Raw genomic sequence first — 24,951 nt, 5'->3', positions numbered from 1 at the left:
AGACAGGGAAACAAATAGAAAAATATTAGCGTAGATGCCATTACATTTTTTGTAAAGTTATAGATCATGATAAATGTTTCTGCTTCCAGCAGACCTAACTAAAACTAAAATTGTGAGTTGATGGATAAATTAGATGTATGCTTGGCTAAATAGATGAGTCTTTAGTCTAGACTTAGACTCAGTGAGTGTCTCTATGTCCCGAACAGTGTTAGGGAGACTATTCCATAGTTTAGAAGACAAATAGGAAAAGGATCTACCTCATTTTGTGGATTTTAATATTCTAGGAACTATTAATAGGCCAGAATTTTGCGATCATAATGAACGTGTTGGACTATAGCGTGGTAGAAGGTCACTTAAGTACTGTGGAGCTAGACTATTCAAAGCTTTGTATGTAGTTAACAAAATTTTAAAATATGAAATTTAACAGGTAGCCAATGTAACAATGATAAAATGGGGCACTTAAGAGTGCTAGAGAAGACTCTATTTATATTTTCTGTTATTACTTCAAGTGTTTCTAGACATTTTGGCTTACTGAGTATATGAGATAAATCTGGAAGATTATTAGTGAAGCTATCTTTATTGGTTGAAAGAATAGTTCTACCTGAATGACAGCATGGTGTAGATTGAGTAACATTAGCTGATTGCAGCATACAAGAGATGAGGTAATGATCTGAGATGTCATCGCTCTGAGGCAGAATTTCTATAGTATCAATATCAACTCCATATGACAGAACGATCATATGATTATTGTGATGAGTTGGTCCTGTCACATTTTGTCTGACTCTACGAGAGTTGAGAATATCGATAAATGCTTATCCCAATGTATCATTTTCTATCTATGTGAATGTTAAAGTCACCAGCAATTAAAGCTCTATCAACAGTAACTACTAGATCTGATAGAAAATTTGCTAATTCTCCAAGGAAATCAGAATATGGCCTGGGTGATCTATATACTGTAGCAAGGACAAAAGACGACAGAGATTTTTTTTTTTTTATCTGACGGTGTCACATTAAGTATTATTAGTTCAAAAGACTTAAATTTATATCCTGTCCTCTGAGTAACACCAAAAATGTCACTGTAAATTGTAGCAACACCTCCTCCTCGACCCTTCAGGCAAGGCTCATTTTTATAACAATAACCTGGGGAGAGTAGATTCATTTAAACTAATATATTCATCTGGTTTAAGCCAGGTTTCAGTCAAATAGAGCACATTCAAATTATGATCTGTAATAATTTCATTTACAATTAGTGCTTTGGTTGAAAGAGGTCTAATGTTTAGTAGCCCTACCTTTATATGATGTTTATCTGCATTTCTTTTTTTTTTTTGTGTTAATTTCAGAGTTTTGCCTTAATCAATTTTTTTTCTAAGTGATTTAGTGAGAGATTTGTGTTTGGTAGTACGGGGAACAGACACAGTCTCTTTATGATATCTAGGTGATGTAGTCTCTATGCGTTTATGTGACCTGTGTGATGTCTCAAGGCAGCTAGCAGATGTTCGGATTAGCCAGTTTGTCTGTGTCCAAACCTGGGCCCCAGTTAGTCAAATACTATCACTATTAAGACTATGAGCCATATTACAAGAGAGGAGAGCGGCACCTTCCCTGGAGGGATGGATTCTGTCTCTCTTTAGCAGGTCAGGTCTACCCCAAAAACTCTTCTAATTGTCAATAAATCCTATGCTATTCTCTGGACACCACTCAGACATCCAACCATTCAGTGACACAAATCTACTATAAACCTTGTCACCACGATGAGCAGGGAGGGGGCCAGAGCATATTACAGTGTCTGACATCGTTTTTACATGTACACACACCTCTTTAACATTATCTCTAGTGATCTCTGACTGGCTAAGCCGGACACCATTAGTGCTGACATGAATAACAATTTTTGAAAATCTACGTTTAACTTTAGCCAGCACTTGTAAATTTTATTTGATGTCAGACACTGTGGCACTGGAAATGCATTTAACAATAGTAGCTGGAGTCTCTATTTCCACGTTTCTTACAATAGAATCTGCTATAACCAGGGCTCTTTCAACATGATTCTCAGTGGGTGCATCACTGAGTGGGGAGAATCGATTGGAAACCCTAACAGGAACGGAGAGTGGTGTTGCTTTGCTGAGCGAGTATGCCACCGAGACATCACCCAAACATCCTGCTGCAGGGGTTCTACAGCCGGAACCAAATTGTGTGTGTTGCTCACTGTACTATCCGCATCCGAAACAGGATCTACCGACTTCTCTTTCTCACTGACCTCCACTAGCGTTCGGATGCTTGCCTCTCACGCATTAACCTTCTCCGTCAGCCTGACTAATTCCTTATATTTATCACATGTAAACCCCTCACTGCTGACAGAATAAGCTATAGTAAACATGTGACATGCAATGCAGGAAGCAATAATATGAGCGGATGCCATGACTTACCGCAATAGTTTGTTATTGTTGTTATGGTTGTTCCTGATCAGCAGATGTTTGAGATTGATGCAATAATTCATGTAAAACACAGAGGAGAAAACAAATGCATGCAGTCGAAATGCGAGATGTAGACAAGCGGAAAAAGAAAAAGAAAAAAAAATGGGTGCGGGTGGTAATATACAAGCAGTTGAAACAGTAGAAAAGCGGAAGAAAATGAAGCACGCGGTAAAATGGAAAAGGATAAAACAATGAGCATAGAGGAATAAGCAATGCTAAGCAGGCTAGCAAGCTACAATAAAACAGACTTGTGCAGTGTGCCAGCAGATATCTATTTATATCTATAGATAGATAGATAGACAGACAGACTGTAAATCACCATGTACCGGTACTTATGTATATGTAAAGTGGTTAGATTTGTGTGTGAGTGTTTGTGTTACTTAGGAATGTTTTGTTTTCTGGCTCGGAGGATGAAATTTTGCACCGTTTTCTCTGACTCCAGCCCCTCATAGCCCACAAGAGACAGCCTTCTGAATTCCTCTCTCAGACTCACTCTCCCACACACACACACACACACACACACACACACACACACACACACAGAATTGACTACATGTGTTTATGAGTCTCAGTGTCAGATCCACAAAGTTAACACGCTCACCCAGTTCTCTAGCACAGGTCAGTAGGATGAGGTCACTTCCTCCCTTGGCTGAATGTGTACAGATGATAATATGTGTGAGAGAGAGAGAATAAGTAAAACCATGTGTTTTACAGTCAGATCATGACATTTGAACTCACCTTCCTGTGTTTGAACGGCATGGTAGCTTGATCCTGCAATATCAGTCCAGATAAATCTGCATTGGATTGCACAGGATAGACAAGACTAATGCATTTCTCCACACCTCCTCTGTCCTCCCATGGGTTGCGTTGTCTGTCTGTACATCTGCTTTATTGCTTGGCTAACAGAAGAGGCAGATTTAACAGGCTTCTCATTGGAATAGAGTGTGAACAACCAACCAAGCCCTTTTTGGTGTCTGTTTATCTATTTTATACTTTAATTATGTGTTTTGTGCCTTTTAAAGTGCTGATCATTCTAGATATGTTATCATTATTGTGTCACAGTTCATTTGACCTCTGTTGTTTTATCATGACAGACCATCTTGGATATTAAACAATAGGGCATGAACAGTATGGAGGGAAAAGCATCCTGCTAATACAGCAAATATTATTCTTTTTATCTAAAAATGCTAAATAAAGTGATCTTTTATGGGTAGGGTTAGGTTTAACTCTTTAGTTATTTTAATTAGCTTTATATAAAAGCAATGGAAGAGAACAGAATGTCCTCATTTGATAACTAAATGAAAGTGTGTATGTGTGTCTATTTGGTGTTCTATGCTGAAAAAGTCAGAAAGACAGGGAAGAGAGACAGATATTTATCTGCACTGTCAGTTCCATTTATTCATACTGCTTGAGGGACTGGGAGTCTCTTATCATCTCTTTAAATCATGTCTGGCTAATTACAGAACCCATTTGCTTCAAAAAAGTAATTGCAGTTAAAGCGGCCACACGCTGCAACGCTCAAATGCTCTTTCTTTCTTTATTCTGCGGACATACTGTATGCACCCATTTCTCACTTTCCTCAGTTTGTTGGAACTCCCCTCTAAAAAAGACACACATACACAAGTGCAGGCAGTAGAGGGTGCTGTGGTGTCATAATACAGGATGTAGAAGATACATAGTTTCATAATGTTCTCAGACAATTTGTTATTGTTTTGTATAGTGGTACCTGCTATGCACTATAACTCTTGCTCATACTTAAGGTTAGGGAATAAAACAAATCTCTAACTTTAAGTATAAAACTTCAGCACTTAACTTGTCCCACACCAGTTGTCTACAGACACAATGATACCTTAAATTATGCATCTTGTTGAGAAGGTGTGGTAGCAGTGCTCAGATTGAGGGGGGCCGGGAGAGCCAGGACCCCCCATAAGAAGTCAAAAATAGACTTGGGGGGTCCCCAAATATTTGTATTTTTAGTATAGATAATAATGACAAATACCATTTAATTTAAGCATGTAGGATATGGTAAATTTTGTGAATTATTTGCAATAATCAGGGCTCTACAGTCCAAGCGTTTTGCTCGCATTTGCGGCTGTGAGCGCTGTCCTCTCCCTCCCTCTCTTTCTTTGCGCACACAGACACCGAGGGAGAGATAACCCCACGTGCAGTTTAAGTGGAGTTTCTTGCTTGTTTTTATGTGTCAAAATGACAGACAGCGTTTTGAATAATGACGGACTGATGGATCTCTTAAAAATCTCGCGCTCGTGGGCCTGGGTAGCTCATCGAGTATTGACACTGACTACCACTCCTGGAGTCACAAGTTCAAATCCAGGGTGTGCTGAGTGACTCCAGACAGGTTTCCTAAGCAACCAAATTGGCCCGGTTGCGAGGGAGGGTAGAGTCACATGGAGTAACCTCCTCGTGGTCGCGATTAATGGTTCTCGCTCTCAATGGGGCACGTGGTAAGTTGTGCCTGGATCGCGGAGAGTAGCATGAGACTCCACATGCTGGGAGTCTCTGCGGTGTCATGCACGATGAGCCACGTGATAAGATGCAATCGTACTGTTGATATGAAGCGATCACAATTTATTGTGACTTGAGACCATATACAGTACACGAGTGTAACAATGAGTGAAAAACTTGGATGTGTAGTCCATAGCACTGCAGTCAAGTAGAAACAAGATAATGTAATGTACACAATGTACAGAATAAACAATATACACAATACGTAGTGTATAGACATAATACACAGATTTACAAAATGTGCAAAGAGCTTAGTTGAAGTGTTTAATTTCTAAGCCACTTGTGTCACAAATGGAATTGCAACAATTATGTTTTCAAACAGGTTTCCTGAACACTATCCCTAGATAGTCCCTCCCCAAGCTCAGGCTGTTGGTTGAGCCAGTGTTGGGTAGCACTAGTTGGGATACTTAAACAGAACAATGTTTTGAAAGCACCACAGAGTCACAGTGTTATACATTGCAGGGAAATCAACCTACAAATGTCTTATAATTGTCTCTGTATATTAAGCTGGGATAGGAGAATTTTTTTTAACTTACTGTATATAAAAGAATGACACTCTTCACCTTTAAAACAATGGGTTATAATTGGTATTAAAGCAGCTTACTGTACATTTTGACTCTCTCTTCCTCTCTCTGTTTTTTCTCTGATTTCTCAGAACAATGAAAAAGAGACGGCGCTGCATTGTGCAGCTCAGTATGGTCACTCAGAGGTGGTCCGTGTCTTGCTGCAGGAGTTGACAGACCCCAGCATGAGAAACAGTCGAGCGGAGACGCCACTGGACCTTGCCGCCCTGTATGGCCGCCTGCAGGTGGTCGGCATGCTGCTGAGTGCCCACCCCAACCTCATGAGCTGCAACACGCGCAAGCACACGCCTCTCCATCTGGCTGCAAGAAACGGCCATCATGCCACTGTTCGGATGCTACTGGAGTCTGGCATGGACGTTAACACACAGGTCTGTGTGTGTGTGTGTGTGTGTGTGTGTGTGTGTGTGTGTGTGTGTGTGTGTGGGTTGCCATATCCTCTCCCTTTATAACCCTTTGAATCTGTTCCAAAACCTAGAGAGCTGCCCTACTACATTATGTTGGCAGCTGCCTTCTAAAGGGCCTTTCTCACCAAACGTGATTTTGCATCTACAGTATAAGCACTGTTCTTTAGTTATTGTTGGGCCGTATCTTGCTGCAGGAAGGTGACGGGTTAAGCAAACAGAACCCAATCGCAGATCAGTCAGTTTCCGAAACTTTATTTATAAACAGAAAAATCTTACAAAAACCAGGCCAAAAATAAAGCTATTTAGGTTTTTAAAATTCTATTTGATTAAATGTTACTCAATTTAATTTGATGGAATTTTATGCAATTGAAATGTGTATTTCATTAAAACAAATTAGCATCTAAATGGAACCTCAGATATGACTAATTTGGAACACTCTGCATAGGCAGCAACTCTGTGCCACACAAATATTGTTCTGCACAAGAGACTTTACGGTTGACATTGGCATGATGCTAAGCTAAGAACATAATGCTCTAATATGCATAAAAATACATAACACACAAATATTGGGTAAAATAATCAATTTCTAATTACACAACCATTTTTATTCATATTTTTCAGTACTGAATGAAATATAAGGGTAGCACTTTACCATAAGGTTCCATTTGTCAACATTAGTTAACTACACTAGGTAACATGAACCAACAATGAACAATACATTAACCATATTTGTTCTTCTTGGTTATTGTTAATTTCATCATATATTGATGTATATTTTAAATTAAAAGAGGGATATGTTAACATTAGTTAATGCACTATGAACTAACATGAACTAACAATAATCAAATTATATTTTTAGTAACTTCCAGTAACAAAGATGAATAATTGCTATACAAAATGCTGTATATTGTTCATCGTTAGTTCATGATACTTAATGCATGAACTAATGTTAACAAATTGAACCTTATTGTAAAGTGTTACCAATACAAGTTTAGTTAAAATCGGTATTGCTCTTGCATCATCTGCCATCTTGTATTTACTTTTTCACTGAGCAATGCGTTCTGGGATTGCCTTCTTTGCAAAGGATACATGTGATGCTACCTTATAATTTGACCAAATAGGTATCTTATGAGATGGCACAATTAAGTTGCCTACCTTTTAGAACAGTCGTCTTACCAGGAGGCATATGAAGCCTTCAAAATGCTGCCTATATAGGCGGCTCACTATGTTTTAGAAAAGCACTTATGTTGCATACTTTCTCATGCAGGCTCTGAAGTCATGTGCTGTAGTGCAAGAGAGAGAGAGATAGATAGATAGAGAGAGAGAGAGGATGGTTTAAGGACTTTGATAGATGAATTATTAATGTAGTTGTGAGAGTAAGAGAGATGCAGTAGAAGTACACTCTGTTTTCAGCACAAGGTTTCCTCAGGCTACCCTTGTGTGTATGTGTGTGTGTGGTTGAGAGAGAGAGAGAGAGAGAGAGAGAGAGAGAGAGAGAGAATTTTAACAATTTTTAACATTTAAACAATCACATTATGACAAAAGAAACAAAAATCCTAATTTAAAAGTCAAATCAGGGTCTACTGAATTTACCCCCCTTAATTTCCGTTTTCTTGTCAACCATATTGCCAACTTTGCTTCAACCACTATAAAGTTTATCAGAGAAATTTTCTTTCTCTCTGAAGCAACATACTTGGGTCCAAATATAAAATGTATTGGGCTAAAAACTTCCCCAAATTTCCTAAACCATTCCCCCAAAATCTGAAACAACCCTTTCAGTCTAAAACAGTTTAAAAAAACATGGTCTACAGACTCTTCAGATGTACAAAACGGACACCCCTTTTCCACAGTGGAATCGATATGTGCCACATGTCTGTTTGTGGCTACCGCCCAGTGAATAACCCTCCACTGGAGATCCGCAGTGCCTTTCTCTATGGGAGGCTTATACAGGGACCTCCAGCAGCCCCCAGGGGATGAGTCTGGCCCAAATAGATCAAGCCATTTTGATTCCTTCAGCTTCTTTAGGGAGGCATGATGAGACACTTTCACACATGTTACATACATTGTTTTCTTAGAGGTTTCCTCAAACTTTGTTAGTTCTGGAGTTCTGAAATTGAGAATCGAGTCCTCCTTTGGTTGTTCCTCAATAGCAGCAAAAACCTTTATCTCTGGAAAAAAAAAAGATAGCCTTCCTCCTCCAGTGGAGATATCTTTTTGGCCTCAGAAACTTGTCTAAGGACCGTAGGTAAAAAAGAATAAATTTCATTAAGTACCATCTTCATGAACCTGACAGACTTAATGCCTGTCAGGCAACACATCTCCTCAGGACTTTTCCAGGTATCACCAACTCTCAGATCTGATATTTTGGTACAACTAGCTTTTGCCATTATAGTCCTTAAACTCTTAGGGTTTAACACCTTAGCTTCTATCAGGGGATTACTGAAAAGTGGTTCAAATTTTATCCAGTCAACAAGATTTGAAAAATCTCTCTCCAATTTAAAAGTGGATCTCCATGCTTTTAAAACTGACTGATAGAAAAACGAAGTGCCACTCAAATCCAAGTCTGTCAGCCTTATTAAAAACAACTGCATGTCATATTTAAAAATGTCCACTTTTTGCAGCAAAGCACAGGCTGTTTCAATCCAATTTGATCCTCTAGAATATAGCAGTCTCTGTGCAGCTTGAAGTCTGAAGGTCATGAATCGGCTTTGTACATCTATTAATCCGTGTCCACCTTCATGAATGGGCAAAAAAAGCACAGCCGCCTTCATCCAATGACATCCAGACCAAAAAAAATCAGTTAGCCTCTTTTGTATCTTGTGAACAACATCCTCTGGTGGATTAAGCACAGTCATTTTATGCCAGAGCATGGAAGCAACTAGATTACTGGCAACCAAAACCCTTCCCCTATATGATAGCTGAGGTAGCACCCAGTTCCATCTAGACAACTTGGCATATACCTTTTCCACCATACCCTCCCAGTTCTTTCCCTGATACCCCTCCTTTCCTAAATGGACACCAAGAATTTCTAGCTCTTCACTACCCCATTCAACTCCACCTGGAAGTACAGGGAGATTTCTCTCTTGCCAGCTCCCTATAATAAAACCTTCACTTTTTTCCCAGTTGACTTTTGCAGATGAGGCAGTTATATCATCAGCATATACAGATACATTAACAGGTCTGTTTGCAAACCCTTTCATTAAAAAACCTTGCAATTTCTTCCTTAACTGACAAAGCAAGGGTTCAATTGCCAGAGAATATAGTTGCCCTGATAAAGGACAACCTTGTCTAATGCCCCTATGTATTAAAACTGGCCGACTAAGCCCACCTCCTACCTTTAAAATGGCTGATGCCCCAGCATATAAAAGTTTTATCCCTGATATGAATTTTTTCCAATTTCAAAAGCTTTAAGAGTACTGAACAAATAAAAATGACCAACTCTATCAAAAGCCTTTTCTTGGTCAATAGAAAGTATACCCAAATCTTGATCATCCATACATGCTAAATCAATTACATCTCTTAATAAAAAAAGATTGTCCATTATAGTTCTGTTGGGTACACAGTAGGTCTGGCTTTTATGTACCACATACCCAAGGTATTGCTTTAGTCTATTTGAAAAACACTTTGCAAGAATCTTATAGTCTGTGCATAATAAAGCAACAGGTCTCCAGTTTTTTAAAAGACCAAGGTCACCCTTCTTGGGCAGTAAAGACAATATAGCTCCTTTACAACTTGTTGGTAATTCCTTCTTTTCAAAAGAAACTTTAAAAACCTCTAACATGTCTTCTTTAAATAAGTCCCAGAAATTTTTATAAAATTCTGCAGGAAGTCCATCAATACCAGGGGCCCGACCAACAGAAAGTTGTTGAACTGCTTTTGACAATTCCTGTATTTGTATTTCAGAGTCCAATTTCTTTTGCTGCTCAGCACTCAATTTAGACAGATCCTTAAATAAAAAGTCCATATTAGGGCAATCACACTCCAAACAGTTCATTATAAAAGTCCATTGTAAGTGTCTGCATCTCTTTTGGATCAGACGTCAAAGGTCCATTAGTTCGTTTCAGATCTTTTCTTTCTAGACTAAAAAAGAAAGAACTAGGAGCGTCCATGTCCTGCAATGAGGAAAAAGGGGCTCTGATTAAAGCTTCTTTTGCATGTTCATGAAGAAGAGAACCTAAAGCATTCTTTTTTTCTTCAACATTCCCACATCTGCTAAATTATTGTTACTTACACTCATTTCAAGTTGTTCAATGTCTCTTTCAAGTTCTCTAATAGTTTTTTTTAAACAAACTATTATTGTGAGCAGTATAATTTTGACCTAACATTCTTATTTGGGTTTTCCCCACCTCCCACCATTGTACAATATCATCATATTCACTTTTCTGTTCTCTCCATTCATGCCACAATAAAACAAACTTTTCACAAAAAACTACATCATGCAATAATTTAACATTAAAATGGCAATAAAAACTAGAGCGTTGTGATTTTAACTTATTTCAAATAAACACAAATGATGATCAGAAAAACCATTCAGAGAAATAATAGATTTTAAAACTCTATTATTCCTATTTCTACTAATATAAAACCTATCTAACCTAGCTGAACTAATATGTGCATTGGATGCTTTAACCCAGGTGTACTGTCTTGCCTTTGGATGCTGTTCTCTCCATACATCAAATAAATCATAATCTCTAATAATATTACTTAAAACATTTACTGAGGGAGGGCAGGGTTCCTCTCCATTTCTATCTAAAGTAAAATCTAAGGTACAATTCCAGTCACCACCTAAAATTAAAAAAGCATTCTTATCAAATTGCCTTAAACCATCTTGTACTTTATTAAAAAACCTAGTTCTCTCTGCTCCATTATTTGGAGCATAGATATTAACAAGTACAAACAATTGGCCCATTATATCAACTTGAACAGCTAAACACCGTCCTCTTTCTATCTCACAAGAAGAAACAACAGTCATATTTAAATTTTTCCCAAATAAAATAGCAACACCCCCCACTTACATTAGAGCCATGACTAAAAAAGATATTTCCTTCCCACAACATTTTCCAGTCTATTTCATTTGTCATGTCACTATGAGTTTCTTGTAAAAAAAATAATATTAATGTTCTTAGTCTGAATATATTCTGATAAAACTGCCCTTTTATTTCTATCCCTCCCTCCATTAGTATTAGTTGTTCCTAATTTTAAGCTCTCCATGAAAAGAGGGAAAAGAAAAATAACAAGAAGAGAGAAGGAAAACAATCTAAGACAAGACAGAAGATTTACCCCTTGTGACATTAACATGGTTTGGTTAGTCTTTGGTTGAGGTTTTCCCTCTCCGTAAGTTTGTGACAATTTTCTTCAATCTAAACCGTTTCCTTCTACTAAGCTCATCAAAACCCACAGACTTCTGTATTTTTCCCACTGAAATCAAAAACGTATTGATGTCTGGGAAAAACTTTCACACTTCAACTGTTCTGCCAAAAGTTTCATCTAAGAAATCATTAATTTCTTTTACAGTGTGCAGCTGTTCATCTCCACACTGAGAAGGGATGTCCGAAATTTCAGAAATGTTATCATCATCACCTATCTCTTCCATAGCATCACTAGTTCCCGTCTCCTCTAACTGTGAAAGAGAAGACTGTTCTGCATTTGTATTACCCCCACTAACAGTTTCTAAAGTACACATGACTTCAGAGGCTTCAGATTCAACACAAGCAGCCTCTGTCACTCCACTATTATCCTCCATCACTACACCTGTTGAACTATCATCCACCACTACACCTGCTGAACTATCCTCCATCACTACACCATCACTACACCTGCTGAACTTTCCACACTTTCCTGCACAACCACACCTTGTACATTCTCATTTTTGGTTACATTTTGATCTTTCCCTGCTTCAACCCTTTGTTCCTCTGCTATTGGCACTACAGTTTTCGTTCCGTTTGTATTCACATTATTCTCAGTTTGCGTTTTGTGTGGACAAGCAAATTTCTTGTGTCCAATATCTCCACACTCGAAACATTTCAGACTACCAGTACTCGCATAAACCATGTAGGATTTCCCTTCATGCTGAACGCGGAAAGAGATATCCAGAGATTGCGATTCCAAGAACATAAACACCTGACATCTAAATAAAAACACGTGCTTTAACACTTGATTTTTACAACTGAGTGGAATTATTTTTATTCCACTAGCAAGTTTTTCCAAATCTCAGCAATTCACGCTCAATATCACTGTTAGATATGAACGGCGGGATATTGGAAATAGTAACCCTCATTGAGAGTGAGACAAGCAGTGAAATAACAGAAAAAACGCCACTTACCCACACGCCGCTCTCAATCAGCCGACTAACCAAACCGCGCTCCTTCAAAAAGATCACGACGGCCTTGTTCATTCTTGAGGCCGAGATGATATTCTCAAAGCCAATCTGTTCACCCACAGCCACGAGCACATCTTCCACAGATGCACCGGCATCAGGCACACACCTGACTCCATGACGGAGTGAAAGAGAAGAATTCCACTCACTCGGGTGAGCTTCCATCTCCACACCCCGCCACGAGGTCAGAAAACAAACAAACAAACAAACAAACAAGTAAGCAAGCAAACACACACACACACAAAATAAAAAAATAAAAAAATAAATAACAAACCAACCCAAAAAAGAAATAGGAGAAAGAAAAATGAAAAAAAAGAGTCACTCTTCTCACCCGTAAAACGCTCACACGCTCACACACCCAACAATCCCAACATGCAAAGCAAGAGAGAGAGAGAGAGAGAGAGAGAGAGAGAGAGAGAGAGAGAGAGGATGGTTTAAGGACTTTGATAGATGAATTATTAATGCAGTTGTGAGAGTAAGAGAGATGCAGTAGAAGTACACTCTGTTTTCAGCACAAGGTTTCCTCAGGCTACCCTTGTGTGTATGTGTGTGTGTTTGTGAGAGAGAGAGAGAGAGAGATCTTCATTACTGACAGAGGGGGTGCTACCCTTGGTTGCCTGTATTATGGAATAAATTACTGATGACACAGAAACCTTAGTTGATCTGTGGTGGTTATTACAGAATCTTTATTTTATATAGTCAAACTACAAAGCTGTTTGTGTAGACACTATTCTGTGATGTACGTTTTTGGTATGTGTGTGTTTTTGTGTTTTTGTGTTTATGTGTATGAGTGATACAATACTGCAGGACTGTGTGTGTTTGAATTGTTCTATGGTATTTGTGATCTCACAAGCCTTAGATTCCCCATTCTTGTCTCTGTCTCTGTCTTTCTTGCTTTCTCTCACTGCCTATAAGAGAGAAACAGGCTATGTCCATAATCTGAAAAATGCTGCCTTCGTAGGCAGTATACAGAAGTAGGAAGGCATCAAGGTGAAGCTTAAAGTTAATGTTTAAGTTAAATGTTAAATCCAGCATACTATAATGCCTTTGTCTGATCAGTTTTTGAAGGCAGAATAGATGTATCCTTATATCCTCAATATATAACTTATGAGAACCCTGAACTGTAGTAAAACAGAAAAAGAAAGAGATAGGAAGACAATCTGCTTGCCACCTCTCAATTCCTGGAAGTTGAGTGAGAGTGAATCGATTTCCTCCTTCTGGTGATATCAATAGCTAATCGCCATGGGAAACCGGACAGGAAGTGGGCCTCATTGAAAAGAGGGGGACCCACTTCCTGCCCCATTTTGGGCATGCTCCCTGCTCATCCCAAACCCAGTTCACAACTCTAGGTAAAATGCAACAGTGCACTCCAAAGTGATTGCCACGTTCATTCAGAACTCAGGCCTGAACTCATTTAGAACTTTGAAACACAGGCTTTTTAGCTGGTTCTGGACTAGGCAGTGATCTGGACTGGGATTTACCTTCAAGGATGGATCTCTCATCTGGGTTAATGTTTGTTCTGAGAGAGAGTGTTTTCTCCAAGTAAGTAATCGCAGAGGCTGCAAGCTCATGTTTTGCATGTATACTGTGATAAAAGTTGAAGGCGGAATGCAGTATGTTTGAATTTTCCTATTCTCTGGTAACAGCACTGAATACACTCATGATCTTGGTTCTATTTAAGTATACGTAGCTGTTTTAGTTTCATTTTCTACGAGAATGGTAAGCTGGCTTAGGGAGCGTTCACAGGATGCACCCTTGTGTTCATAAACAGCAAGACTGACTGCAACTGAATGGAACAGAAGGCTTGAGACATTTTAAGACATTTTAAGTTAAACTGTTTTTAACTTGAACTTGCAGCTTTAGAGCACATGCCGCTCGAGGGTATGCTACATCAAAAATACAGTCTCTAGTGCATAAGGGACCTTAAATGCAATGCTCATGCCACAATGCCACAAAACACAGGGAGAAATAACATATTTGGTAAAGACACCCATCTGACGCATTTGTGCATAGACTAGAGGTCTTCAACCATTTTTAGGCCAAGGGCCAAATGGAAAAGGAGAGATGGAGCAGGGACCCCCTGTTAAGTATTTTAGTGTACAAACTTAAGTGTTGCATTTTAAGTCTGGCCTAAACTAACTTGTAGAGTAGCATATACATGTATTTACATACTTTATGTTGCATGCATTGTAAAGCAATTAAAACAATCATTACTGATGTACTGAGTCATATACTTGCACTTTACATTTTAATTTTACTTAATACATTTTCCCAGTGGAGGGAAAATGAAACAGTTAGGGGAAGTTACCCAATTAAGCCCACCCAAATTTTTACATGTTTTCTTATATAAATGTTAACCTTGAAAATGCCTTCCAATAAAGTGAGTATTAAATCAAAGGTTAATCTCTCATCTAAACACTCATTTTATGTATATGTATATACTTAATTTCATTGCAAACGTGAAAAGTCTGGAGTTGGCCTTTATGGAACATGTGTACCATTTAAGTTGACATGTGTTCTTAATGAGCCCACTATGCTTTCACATTTGACTAAATAAACACCTCAATTTTTATTCATTTTTAGATTTAGACCTTAAACATCATATCCAGTCAATGAAGTATATAATTTCTTAATCCTGCAAGCTTTAATCAGATTTGAACAGTCCTTATAATTTTTTCTCTGCCTATTCATTTTCTCCCTGCAATGAAAGTACAGTCGATTTAGTATTAGAGGTGACAATAAGGGCCTGTTTACAGTTGGCCACTTCATGCGTTTTCACTGATCGGATAGCTATCCGATCATGAAAAAATCTGGTGTAAATGCCCTCCGAAATGCATTCGAGACAGATTGCAATCCGATCTCTCAAACCACTTCAGGAGGTGGTTTGAGATGCATTCCAGATGAAACTCGGTCAAGTGTAAATGCATCTGGCTGTCCAAGCCACATATGTAAACTTTGCTCCACCCTAACAGAGCTGTGTCAGCATAGGAAAAATGCAAAACATAACAGCTGTCACCAAAAATGTGCATAGGGCTCGGTCATGCAGTAAATAATAACAAAGAAATAAGTTAATGCACATTGTAGGAGAGAGTTTTATCCTCATTTATTTGATGCAGCTCGCTGAAGAAACTGAAACTAAACACTGACATGAGCGTAGCTGACGCGTATTACCTACGACAAGCCCAGAGGGGAAAAACACACAGCGTGCCCATACACAGACACACGCACACTGGGAAAAGTCACTTGGAATCAAATAATAAAGCACATCTTTTAAATTCACTGCCCAGATGTGAACTCTGTTTTATTTGCATAAAGCGAGAATTGAAAATCGGATTTATATCCATTTAGCGGAGACACATTGATGTGGTCAAGTGTAAATGGAATGAGCTTTTTCAATCGGATAGCAATCCAATCTGTAAAATGCATGAAGTTACTACGTGTAAATAGGCCCTGAATTCAGCTAACAATTTTTTAATAAGAAGTTCAATGAGTTGTTTGCTCAATGATCTTATTAGGAATAATAGGGGTCAATAGAAAATAAACATCAATAATTTATAGTAGAGTCAATGTAAACACGTAATATGTTTTTCATGAAGAAAAAACACTAAATCTTACAATGTAGAGCATGTTTGTTATTTGTGTTTAAACAAATCATATAATTATTCTGCTTTTAGCTATGAACAAACAGTCTTTTCAATGGCACTGCTCCTTATAAGCCAACTTGAAAAGAAAGTTTGGGTACAATGGGGCTAAAGGCCTGTCTGTTTGTATTTGGGGGTATAAAGCTAAATTTGTTTGAGATCAATCAGTAATTGGTGGATCCCTCTGCAGTAGCTCCGCAGATCCATAGGGTCACAACCCCTTGTAAAAGACAATTAAAAAATACCCTGTCTGGAGGATCCTTGTTGTATATGAGGGGGATATGCAGGAATATGATGTGCAGGCTTGTAAGTAACACTGTAATTAGTCTCTCCAGTTCTTGATTAATGTGTATAGCATCATCATACAGATCCATATAGGGGGAGATTCTGAGAGCAGAGTAGCCATTGGAGGTGTATGGATGCCTCTGAACTAGTGTAGGCCAATGGGGGCCGATTCAATTGGGTATCAAGTGCGGTCTTGTGGTGGTCTATTAAAATATCCACACTCAACTGTGCAAGAAGCACTCTCTCATTTACCCGATCTCTTCCCTGCCCAGCTCTCTGTCAGTCAGCCTCATAAATTCACAGTGCCATTGCTATTAATTGTAGAACCCTGAATAAATGTTTCCAGAGCTAAATTGGGTGTAGTTAAGTACTTCACAACTTAATCTCACTTCAGAAGCAACAGTTAAAGTGTCATAGAGTATATCTGCCATTCCTTTCTTTATGTGAGGCATTTGTGCTTAAAATATTAACTTAAAGGATGTATTTCTTTCTCTCAGACAGAGAAAGGGAGTGCTCTCCATGAGGCTGCACTTTTCAGAAAGATGGATGTAGTTCAGCTACTGCTCGACTCAGGTATGTCTCTCAGATGTGTTTTGTGTGCTTCACGTGTATGTGGGTGTGTGTAGGAGAGGGTTATTTATGTCTTGTAGGGCCATGGTCTGTTTAAACTCCCTGTGTGACCTGTGAACTTACAGCTTCCCTGTCAATGCCAGCTGTGAAACAGGAAGTGGGGGTTTGGGAACTTCCTTTTGGAAAGGGTGTGGTGTCTCCACTGTTGTAGTTTTATTGTTGTGGAAAGTTTATATTCTGGGAAAAACTGTTGTATGGTCATTAGCAAAACGTTTGTATGGGCAGTAGCACGTCCCAAAAGCTTATTTTCTCAATCTCTCTTTCGATATAGTTGGATAAAAGCAATAAATGTAAATGGATGTCTCTCTCTTTCTCTCAGGGATTGATGCCAACATCAGAGATTGCCAGGGAAGAACTGCTCTAGAGATATTGAGAGAGCACCCATCTCAGAAATCACAACAAATTGCTTCTCTCATACAAGGTAAAGTGTTGCCAAGTAAAGCTCATGAAAACACACTCTTACACCCTTGCACACGTGCACAGGCTGATGTGTGTACTTGGTAGAAATTCAGAAGGCGGATGCTTGCAGATTGATTAAGTTCATTTCAGGAAGTTTGTGTTAGATTGAGAACAATGGCGGTTTATTGTGTGTGAGAAATTGTGTGTGAGAAATTGTTGCTCCCTGACACAGTCAAGCCAAAAACCTCACTGTGAATACCAATAATACTGTGTTTTCACTTATTTTGAGTGCATGAGTGGGAGTGTGACCAAAAGAAGAAAACGTGCCCATATTAATAGAACAAATGAGGTTTGTTTATGAGGTTTTTAGACTTGAAAGGGTTTTATAATGAGAAAACAAACACTACTTTATCTCTACTTTAAACTCTACTTTAACTTTTTATTTCAAAAGGCAAAACTTTCAATGTACTTTGAAAACATACTTTAACTTGCAGAACTCAAAACTTACTCCCAGTCCAAAAGACCATTATTGAAAGTTAGCAATTCCATATCATAGCTGTGCATATCAACTGCCAATCTGCATATCTTTCCAAAGGATCCCCACATTCAGAAAGATTGGCACATTACAGCGCAGGTTGTATTGAATCTATCACAATGTAATGCAGACTTTCACTGATCACTGCCTACATCCCTGCAGTTAATTTTGGGTGGACTACAAAGACTCTTAATCATTTTGAAAAATAAAATCACTTAATCTATTAAATGAATACATGACTTGTATTACGTCACATGCTCTCTCTCTCTCTCTCTGTGCAAAAGTTTTAGGCACTTGTGAAAAATGTTGCATAGTGATGATTTCTTCAAAAATAATGCCATAAATAGTTTTCATTTATCAATTAACGTCATACAAAGTCCAGGAAACACAATATTGCAAAATCAATATTTGGTGTGGCCACCTTTGCCTTTAAAACAGCCCCAGTTCTCCTAGGTACACCTGGATACAGTTTTTCTTGGTTGTTGGCAGACAGGATGTTCCAAGCTTCTTGGAGAATTTCTATTTAGGCTGTCTCAATTGCTTCTGTCTCTTCATGTAATCTCAGACAGACACAATGTTCAGTGGAGGGCTTTGTGGGGGCCATGACATCTGTTGCAGGGCTCCCTGTTCTTCTATTCTAATCTTTTGGAGTCTAAAATGTATATTTCCTATATATATATATATACATTGTCTTGACTTTGCAAAGAGGATTTTATTGAAGGATGGAGAAATGTAAACTTTGGCCTGACAGCAAATCTGCAACTGCTAAGCTGTGTTACTTTATTTTACATGTGAAGAGGGCATATACATAATCATAAAGGCACAATAGCAAAAAACGTCCTGTTTAATTCTAAGTGTCAGAGAGAGGATGGAAATGGTCATGAAAAGCAAAACTATGACTGTTCAAAAACCTTGGCTATTGTAAGTTGACCTAATTTTATAAAAAAAAAAAAAAATGTGTAGTAAGTTTTATTACATGCTAAATACACGTGTTATAAATTAATTGGGAAATTTCTATTATTGTGACATCTTAGATGATTCTAAAGTCTGTTTGTCTCCTTTCTTTATGAACTGGCCAGCCTAATTCTATTCTTCCCAGGAGAGTTTTTCATACAGAACTGAAGTTTGTCATGCATTGCATAGGCCGTTTGGGTGTTTGAATCCAACGTTGCATCCTTGTTTTTGAAAAAAAAAAACACACCCTCATAAAAGAATATGATGTGGTTAACTGGTTCTGAAATTAAATTCTTTTTAGCTCTCATGTTGTTTCCATCCACTTTATACCCAAAGTTATACATTTCTGAGGGAAGTGAAAATGCATTTAAGCAGTCAAATGCCTTTGATACATGTCTCCCTTTGACACATCTAAAGTCTAAATCAGTCCAGTCTCTTTCTGAATACCCCTTTATCCTACTGGACAGAGGCAACATTAAAGTTCTCCTCCCGGCCTCTGTGGTCCTCAGAACCAGAATTCCAGTATCCCCAGCGTGAAAGAATGTCAATCTCACGGTTGCTGTGGTTTTTTGTAATCTACAGTCCTTGACAGGACTCTGAAGCTATTGTTGTTTCCACTGTGCTCATGTGGCTTGTGCTGCGTATTGTTGTTTGGGGCTACAATTACTGCTGCCACAAGCATTTCATTTTTCAGCAAAAGTGCATGCTTTTAAAGGAGAGCGAAGAAAGGATAACTGAAAGAAAGGGGAAGGAGAAACAACAATAACAACAACAAAAAAAAGAGTCAAAAGATGAAAAGGAATGTAAATAAAGCAAAATATGTCCTAAGATGTTGAGATAATGAAGAATATTGAAGTCATTGAAGGTCTGAGAAAGAAGACATTGGCATGACATCAGTATTTCATTTCCTGGTTCCACAAGACATTTGCCTGCTTCCATTCAGGTCCTGTATCTAATCAAGCAACCTAGATTTAACACACAAAATCAAGACATAAACTGTGCTTCATGAACATGACTGCTTTGAATGAAGTCAAACATGCATAAGAATACATCAAGTATTTGCATATGGTTTTGTGATTTTCTCTCTTTTTTTATTCATTCTTGGTCATTTCAGCGTATTTTTTTCCAGAACCCCTCTACTGTTATGACCTCGCTCTGTTACATCGCAAATGGGTGTTTGTTTGTGTACATACTGTAAATTAATAGCTCTCTCTCTCTCTCTCTCTCTCTCTCTCTCTCTCTCTCTAGATTATATGATGTCTGATTGTGACAAAGGGAATTTACAAGAAGAGCTATCACGACAGCGTCCAGTACCAACACCACGCACATCAATACCTTCACCTGTGCCCTCACCGTCCTTACGGCATAAAAGTATGCATTTGTGTGCTCAATCAGACTTAATGTGACTTTTTTAATGCAAACTGTTCTTTACAAATAGAACTAAAAATGTCAAACAATTATAAGAATGGAGTAGATGGAAGAAATAAAATAAAATAGATAATTAACAACAAATTTGCTAAATATCTACATCAGAGCCTTTTAAATAAAATGTTTTGTTTACAATTGTTAACAGACACTTCTAGGTATGTGTTCATCACCTTCAGTTCATAATGCTGCATTTTTCTGCATAGTGCGCCACCCTGTTGTGACGTTATTGTATTACAGCGCAGTGTCTGTTGTGTTGTTTTTCTCAGGCAAATAATTATTCTGTTTAATTCAATATTTGCACACCTAAATCTTTCATAAGTTCTTAATTGAAGACTAATATGATTCTGCTTATTATTTGCACAAGAGGAACACAAATAGTGACATAACAGAGTAGATGTTTTACATGATTAGTGTATGTTCATTATAACAGTTCAAAATGTAGTCAGCAGCGCATCTACTGGTTGACTGTTGCAGTGCAGCATAGTCTCACTTAATCCCTTTGTGGAATGAATTACTGCTGGACTTCATTCCAGCTGTGGCAGCATTTTCATATTGATCAAAGGTAAAACTCTGAGTTTACTAGCCAAAAAAGGACAGATCATCACACCATGGAGCTGAATGCCAGAAAACAAGCATTTGTCTCAGCTTATAAATATTGATAATCAGAGAAGGGAGAAAATGAATGAATAAGAGGTGTTACAGAGGGAATGGGTCTTAAGATGAAAGCTATGTAAATAAACATTTATATAGAGTAAGCTGTTGCAGAAAACATTGATGTGCTTTTGATTTAAACCTAGAATTGGGGGACTTGAAAAGATCCAAGAATTTTATAATTGTGTTGTCCAGGCCTGGAAAAGTCATGGAAATTAATTAAATCTTAAAAGTCATGAAATGTATTATGAATATAAATAGTATTCTAGTCTGCTCTATAATGTTCTTTTATTGGCTTTTATTGGCAAATTGGTCTGAATTTGAATGATTTCCAAAAATCCTTATCTATTTATCACAATCATCTGAAATAGTCATGAAAATTAGTTTGTCAGAACTCAAAAAAAATATACAAAATTAAATCAAATTGAATTGAGCAATCTTTAATAAAAGTAAAAAAATAAACCTCAATATTTTACATTTTATTAATTTAAGTTAAATATCACACATTCAAATTTGATTGCATTTTTTTATGAAATTGAAATACTTAAATATTAAAAATAAGCAAAAAAATACATAAAATAATAATAATGATACACATTCACACACACTCAACTCCTCTACATTTTACCATGAACTCCTTATTCATGAATTCAAATTCCTCATTCATCCTCTCTCTCTTTCCCTTTGTAGACGATGCAGTAACAGGGGAATTGTCCAAGTTGCTGAATGAAATAAAGATCTGTCGTGATAAGGATTGCTCCTTTGAGGAGCTGTGTCAGACCATCTCTTCTCACTCTCAGTCCATGGAAAGCTTTGGCAGTGGGCGACTGTCCGATGAGGAGCGGAATGGCACTCTCACTCGAATAAACAAGGTGTGTGTGAGAACAAAAATATGAAAGAATATGTCTTTTTTGGCAGATCTGAGAACGGTTTTGCATGCTTGTTCTAGATTTAAAGTGGGATTTGTGTTTTCTTAACACACTAAAGAATTTGCATTTTCATTGAAAAGAAATCAATAACACCAATCTATCAATGCTAGGAGGACATAATAAGCTTAGAATAATGAGGTGTTCACTGTTGATGCAGTATCTCCCTCTGACCAATAGAGGACAGGCTCAAACAGAGTTTGCTGTGCTGGGTATCCCTCTCAGTTTATGTAATCTCATAACATATTTATAGCTCTAAACCAGTCCCATTTCTGTTTGCCAGATTTAATCACTGACGTTATTTAACACAAAGAGAATCTTGCTTTTGACTTCATCACATTGCGGTTTAAACATGCTAGCTGATGGAGTGGATTTCATCTTATGTAAGGGACAGATAAAGTGCGCTTTAGATGCATTATTGAGAGATTCTTTGGAATAGCGGAATGGAATGTTGAGATATTTTCGGTCATTTGCTGAAGGTGTGTGGTAGGTTAACTGTCACTGTGATCACTGAATCACGGTCTGTTTCACTGCGTTCTGTGTTTGTTTGATCAATACTATCAAACGTGTTTATGCCAGGTCAATCATTCACAAGTCTGCAGAGCCCAGATACACAATCACAACAACACTCTTTCGGGCCAATGGGATCAATTCCAGTCACATGTCAAAAACTCACAGTCAAGTCTTATCCGAAGGGGTTGGAGTTATTTGCAACTTTTATAAAAGGGTTCTGAGGAGGAACACACCTGCCAATGGCAAGATTAGTAAATTCTCAAATTATATACATATAATATTTTCATATTTTTTGTATAATTTGTCAAAATTACAGCTTGATTGTAAATGACACCCAATAAAAATATTTTGCTCACAAGTGATATTTAGCTGGATTTTTCTTTGATTTCTTCAAACATCTCAAGCATGCTCTTCACTAAAACTTTTGTCAAGCTGGTTGACAAGTACACCAGTTCTTGTACATAAGTACATAAGTTCATTAGTTGCAAAATTGTTTGATGAGGTGGAAATGATGCCACAACTGTAGTCGTAATTTTGATGTTTATTTCACTCTTTGTTTAGACTGTCATAGTTTTAAACTTGTAATAATTAGTATTTTTATAATGGATTTTCATAATTTATCATTGAAAGTCTGAGTCTTGGACAAAGCTAAAACAATAGAATCTGTACATAAAAAAGCATTTGAAAAGTACCAAAAATAAATGATGAAGGCCAGATAAAGATTTTCCAATTCAGTTTCAGGGTTTGGATAGAGTCTTGAAAGTTGTGAAAATGCTTTATTTTCACAGTTAGGTTTTTAAGGTTAGAAATATAATTGAATTTTGAATATGTTCCTTGAAAATGCTTGATTTTTCCTTAGGTTGTTGACAGTTATAAAAGATCTAAAATAATTTCAAATTTGAAATAGATATTATACAGTTGTTATGTTTGTGGTGTTTCGTCAGCGTGGGAGTACCTGCATCTTGCTTTGATGATGCGCACACATGGAATTACTAGTCTTAACTGTGGTAGATTGGCCCCAAAGAAATTATACCTGCATCTCCTGCTTCCATCAAAATACCAGTGTGCCATTTCAATGACTGCTGGCTGGACATCGAGATAAAATATCTCTATGCGGAGGAGTGTTCAAAAACAAGGAAATAATATGTTTATAAGTGTGCAAAAAAAAAAAAAAAAGAGAAAAAAGACGTTAATGGATGTTTACACCTATCATCACTAAGACACTCTGAAGGTATATGCTGAGCCATGGATTTTGTTAAAAATTTAATTTACTTTGGAATAATTGACAATCAATATGTGGTATCACATGAATACTTAAAAGTAGCGCAGAACGCCAATGTATGTGATAAATTAAGTATGTTAAATGTAAGGCTGAGTTAATAAAAAATTACATCAAAATCACGATATGAACTAGTACGATTTATTAAACCCCCCAAAAGGCTGCAATTTCATTAAATAAATGTACTTTTAGTCTGGATTAACATTGTGCAAACAGCGAACAGCCCACACAAACTCCATCCGTCTCGGAGTGTTCTGACTCTTGAGTTGGTTTGCTATTAGTACACGGTGTGTTTTTCTTAATATGTGCATAGAGAACACAAAGTACTATGAAATCACTTTATTTCCACGTAATTCAAAGCTTTCTTGTAATAATGTGACACTGGGGCACAGAATAGAAGGAGGTGGCATTTCACCACATTGTAAATGAGGAACATGCTTAAAAAACTATGCAAGAAATACAAATGCCTTAAAAAAAAAAAGCTTGAGGATTTACACTGGTGAAAAGTTTGGAATAATGTACAGATTTTGCTGTTTCGGAAGGAAATTGGTACTTTAATTCACCAAAGTGGATTCAACTGATCACAAAGTATAGTCAGGACATTACTGATGTAAAAAACAGCACCATCACTATTTGAAAAAAGTCATTTTGATCAAATCTAGACAGGCCCCATTTCCAGCAGCCATCACTCCAACACCTTATCCTTGAATAATCATGCTAAATTGCTAATTTGGTACTATAAAATCACTTGCCATTATATCAAACACAGTTGAAAGATATTTGGTCCATTAAATGAAGCTTAACATTGTCTTTGTGTTTGTTTTTGAGTTGCCATAGTATGCAATAGACAGACATGTCTTAAGGTCAATATTAGGTCAAAAATGGCAAAAAACAAAACAAAAAAAAAACAACAAACAAAAAAACAGCTTTCTCTAGAAACTCGTCAGTCAATAATTGTTGAATTATTGAACATGAGGAATGAAGAATATACAATGCTTGAAATTGCCAAAAAATGAAGATTTCATACAAAGGAGTACACTACAGTCTTCAAAGACAAAGCACAACTGACTCTAACAAGGACAGGAAGAGATGTGGAACTAAACAAGAGGATAAGTACATCAGAGTCTCTAGTTTGAGAAATAGACGCCTCACATGTCCTCAGCTGACAGCTTCATCGAATTCTACCCGCTCAACATCAGTTTCATGTACAACAGTAAAGAGAAGACTCGGGGGTGCAGGCCTTATGGGAAGAATTGCAAAGAAAAAGCCACTTTTGAAACAGAAAAACAAAAAGAAAATGTTAGAGTGGGCAAAGAAACACAGACATTGGACAACAGATAATTGGAAAAGAG

At 37.5% G+C, this 24,951-nt stretch overlaps 1 protein-coding gene across 4 annotated transcripts in view; it reads left to right on the top strand.

Moving 5' to 3' along the window:
* Window positions 1-24,951, top strand: part of LOC127436880 (ankyrin repeat and sterile alpha motif domain-containing protein 1B) — a 223,182-nt gene that overhangs the window by 80,213 nt on the left and 118,018 nt on the right. For 3 of the 4 annotated variants that reach the window (XM_051691349.1, XM_051691348.1, XM_051691350.1), the window contains exons 4-8: window positions 5,650-5,946; window positions 16,782-16,857; window positions 17,234-17,335; window positions 20,051-20,173; window positions 21,572-21,753. In XM_051691349.1, the coding sequence (XP_051547309.1) occupies window positions 5,650-5,946; window positions 16,782-16,857; window positions 17,234-17,335; window positions 20,051-20,173; window positions 21,572-21,753 (780 nt within the window). Of the gene's footprint in view, window positions 1-5,649; window positions 5,947-13,726; window positions 13,901-16,781; window positions 16,858-17,233; window positions 17,336-20,050; window positions 20,174-21,571; window positions 21,754-24,951 lie in introns of those variants that run through there. The other variant, XM_051691352.1, reaches the window with a different exon arrangement.

The sequence above is a fragment of the Myxocyprinus asiaticus genome, chromosome 47 (assembly GCF_019703515.2).
Source record: "Myxocyprinus asiaticus isolate MX2 ecotype Aquarium Trade chromosome 47, UBuf_Myxa_2, whole genome shotgun sequence".
Lineage (NCBI taxonomy): Eukaryota > Metazoa > Chordata > Actinopteri > Cypriniformes > Catostomidae > Myxocyprinus > Myxocyprinus asiaticus.
The sequence above is the reverse complement of the archived record's forward strand: the minus strand, read 5'-3'. Positions and strand labels throughout refer to the sequence as shown.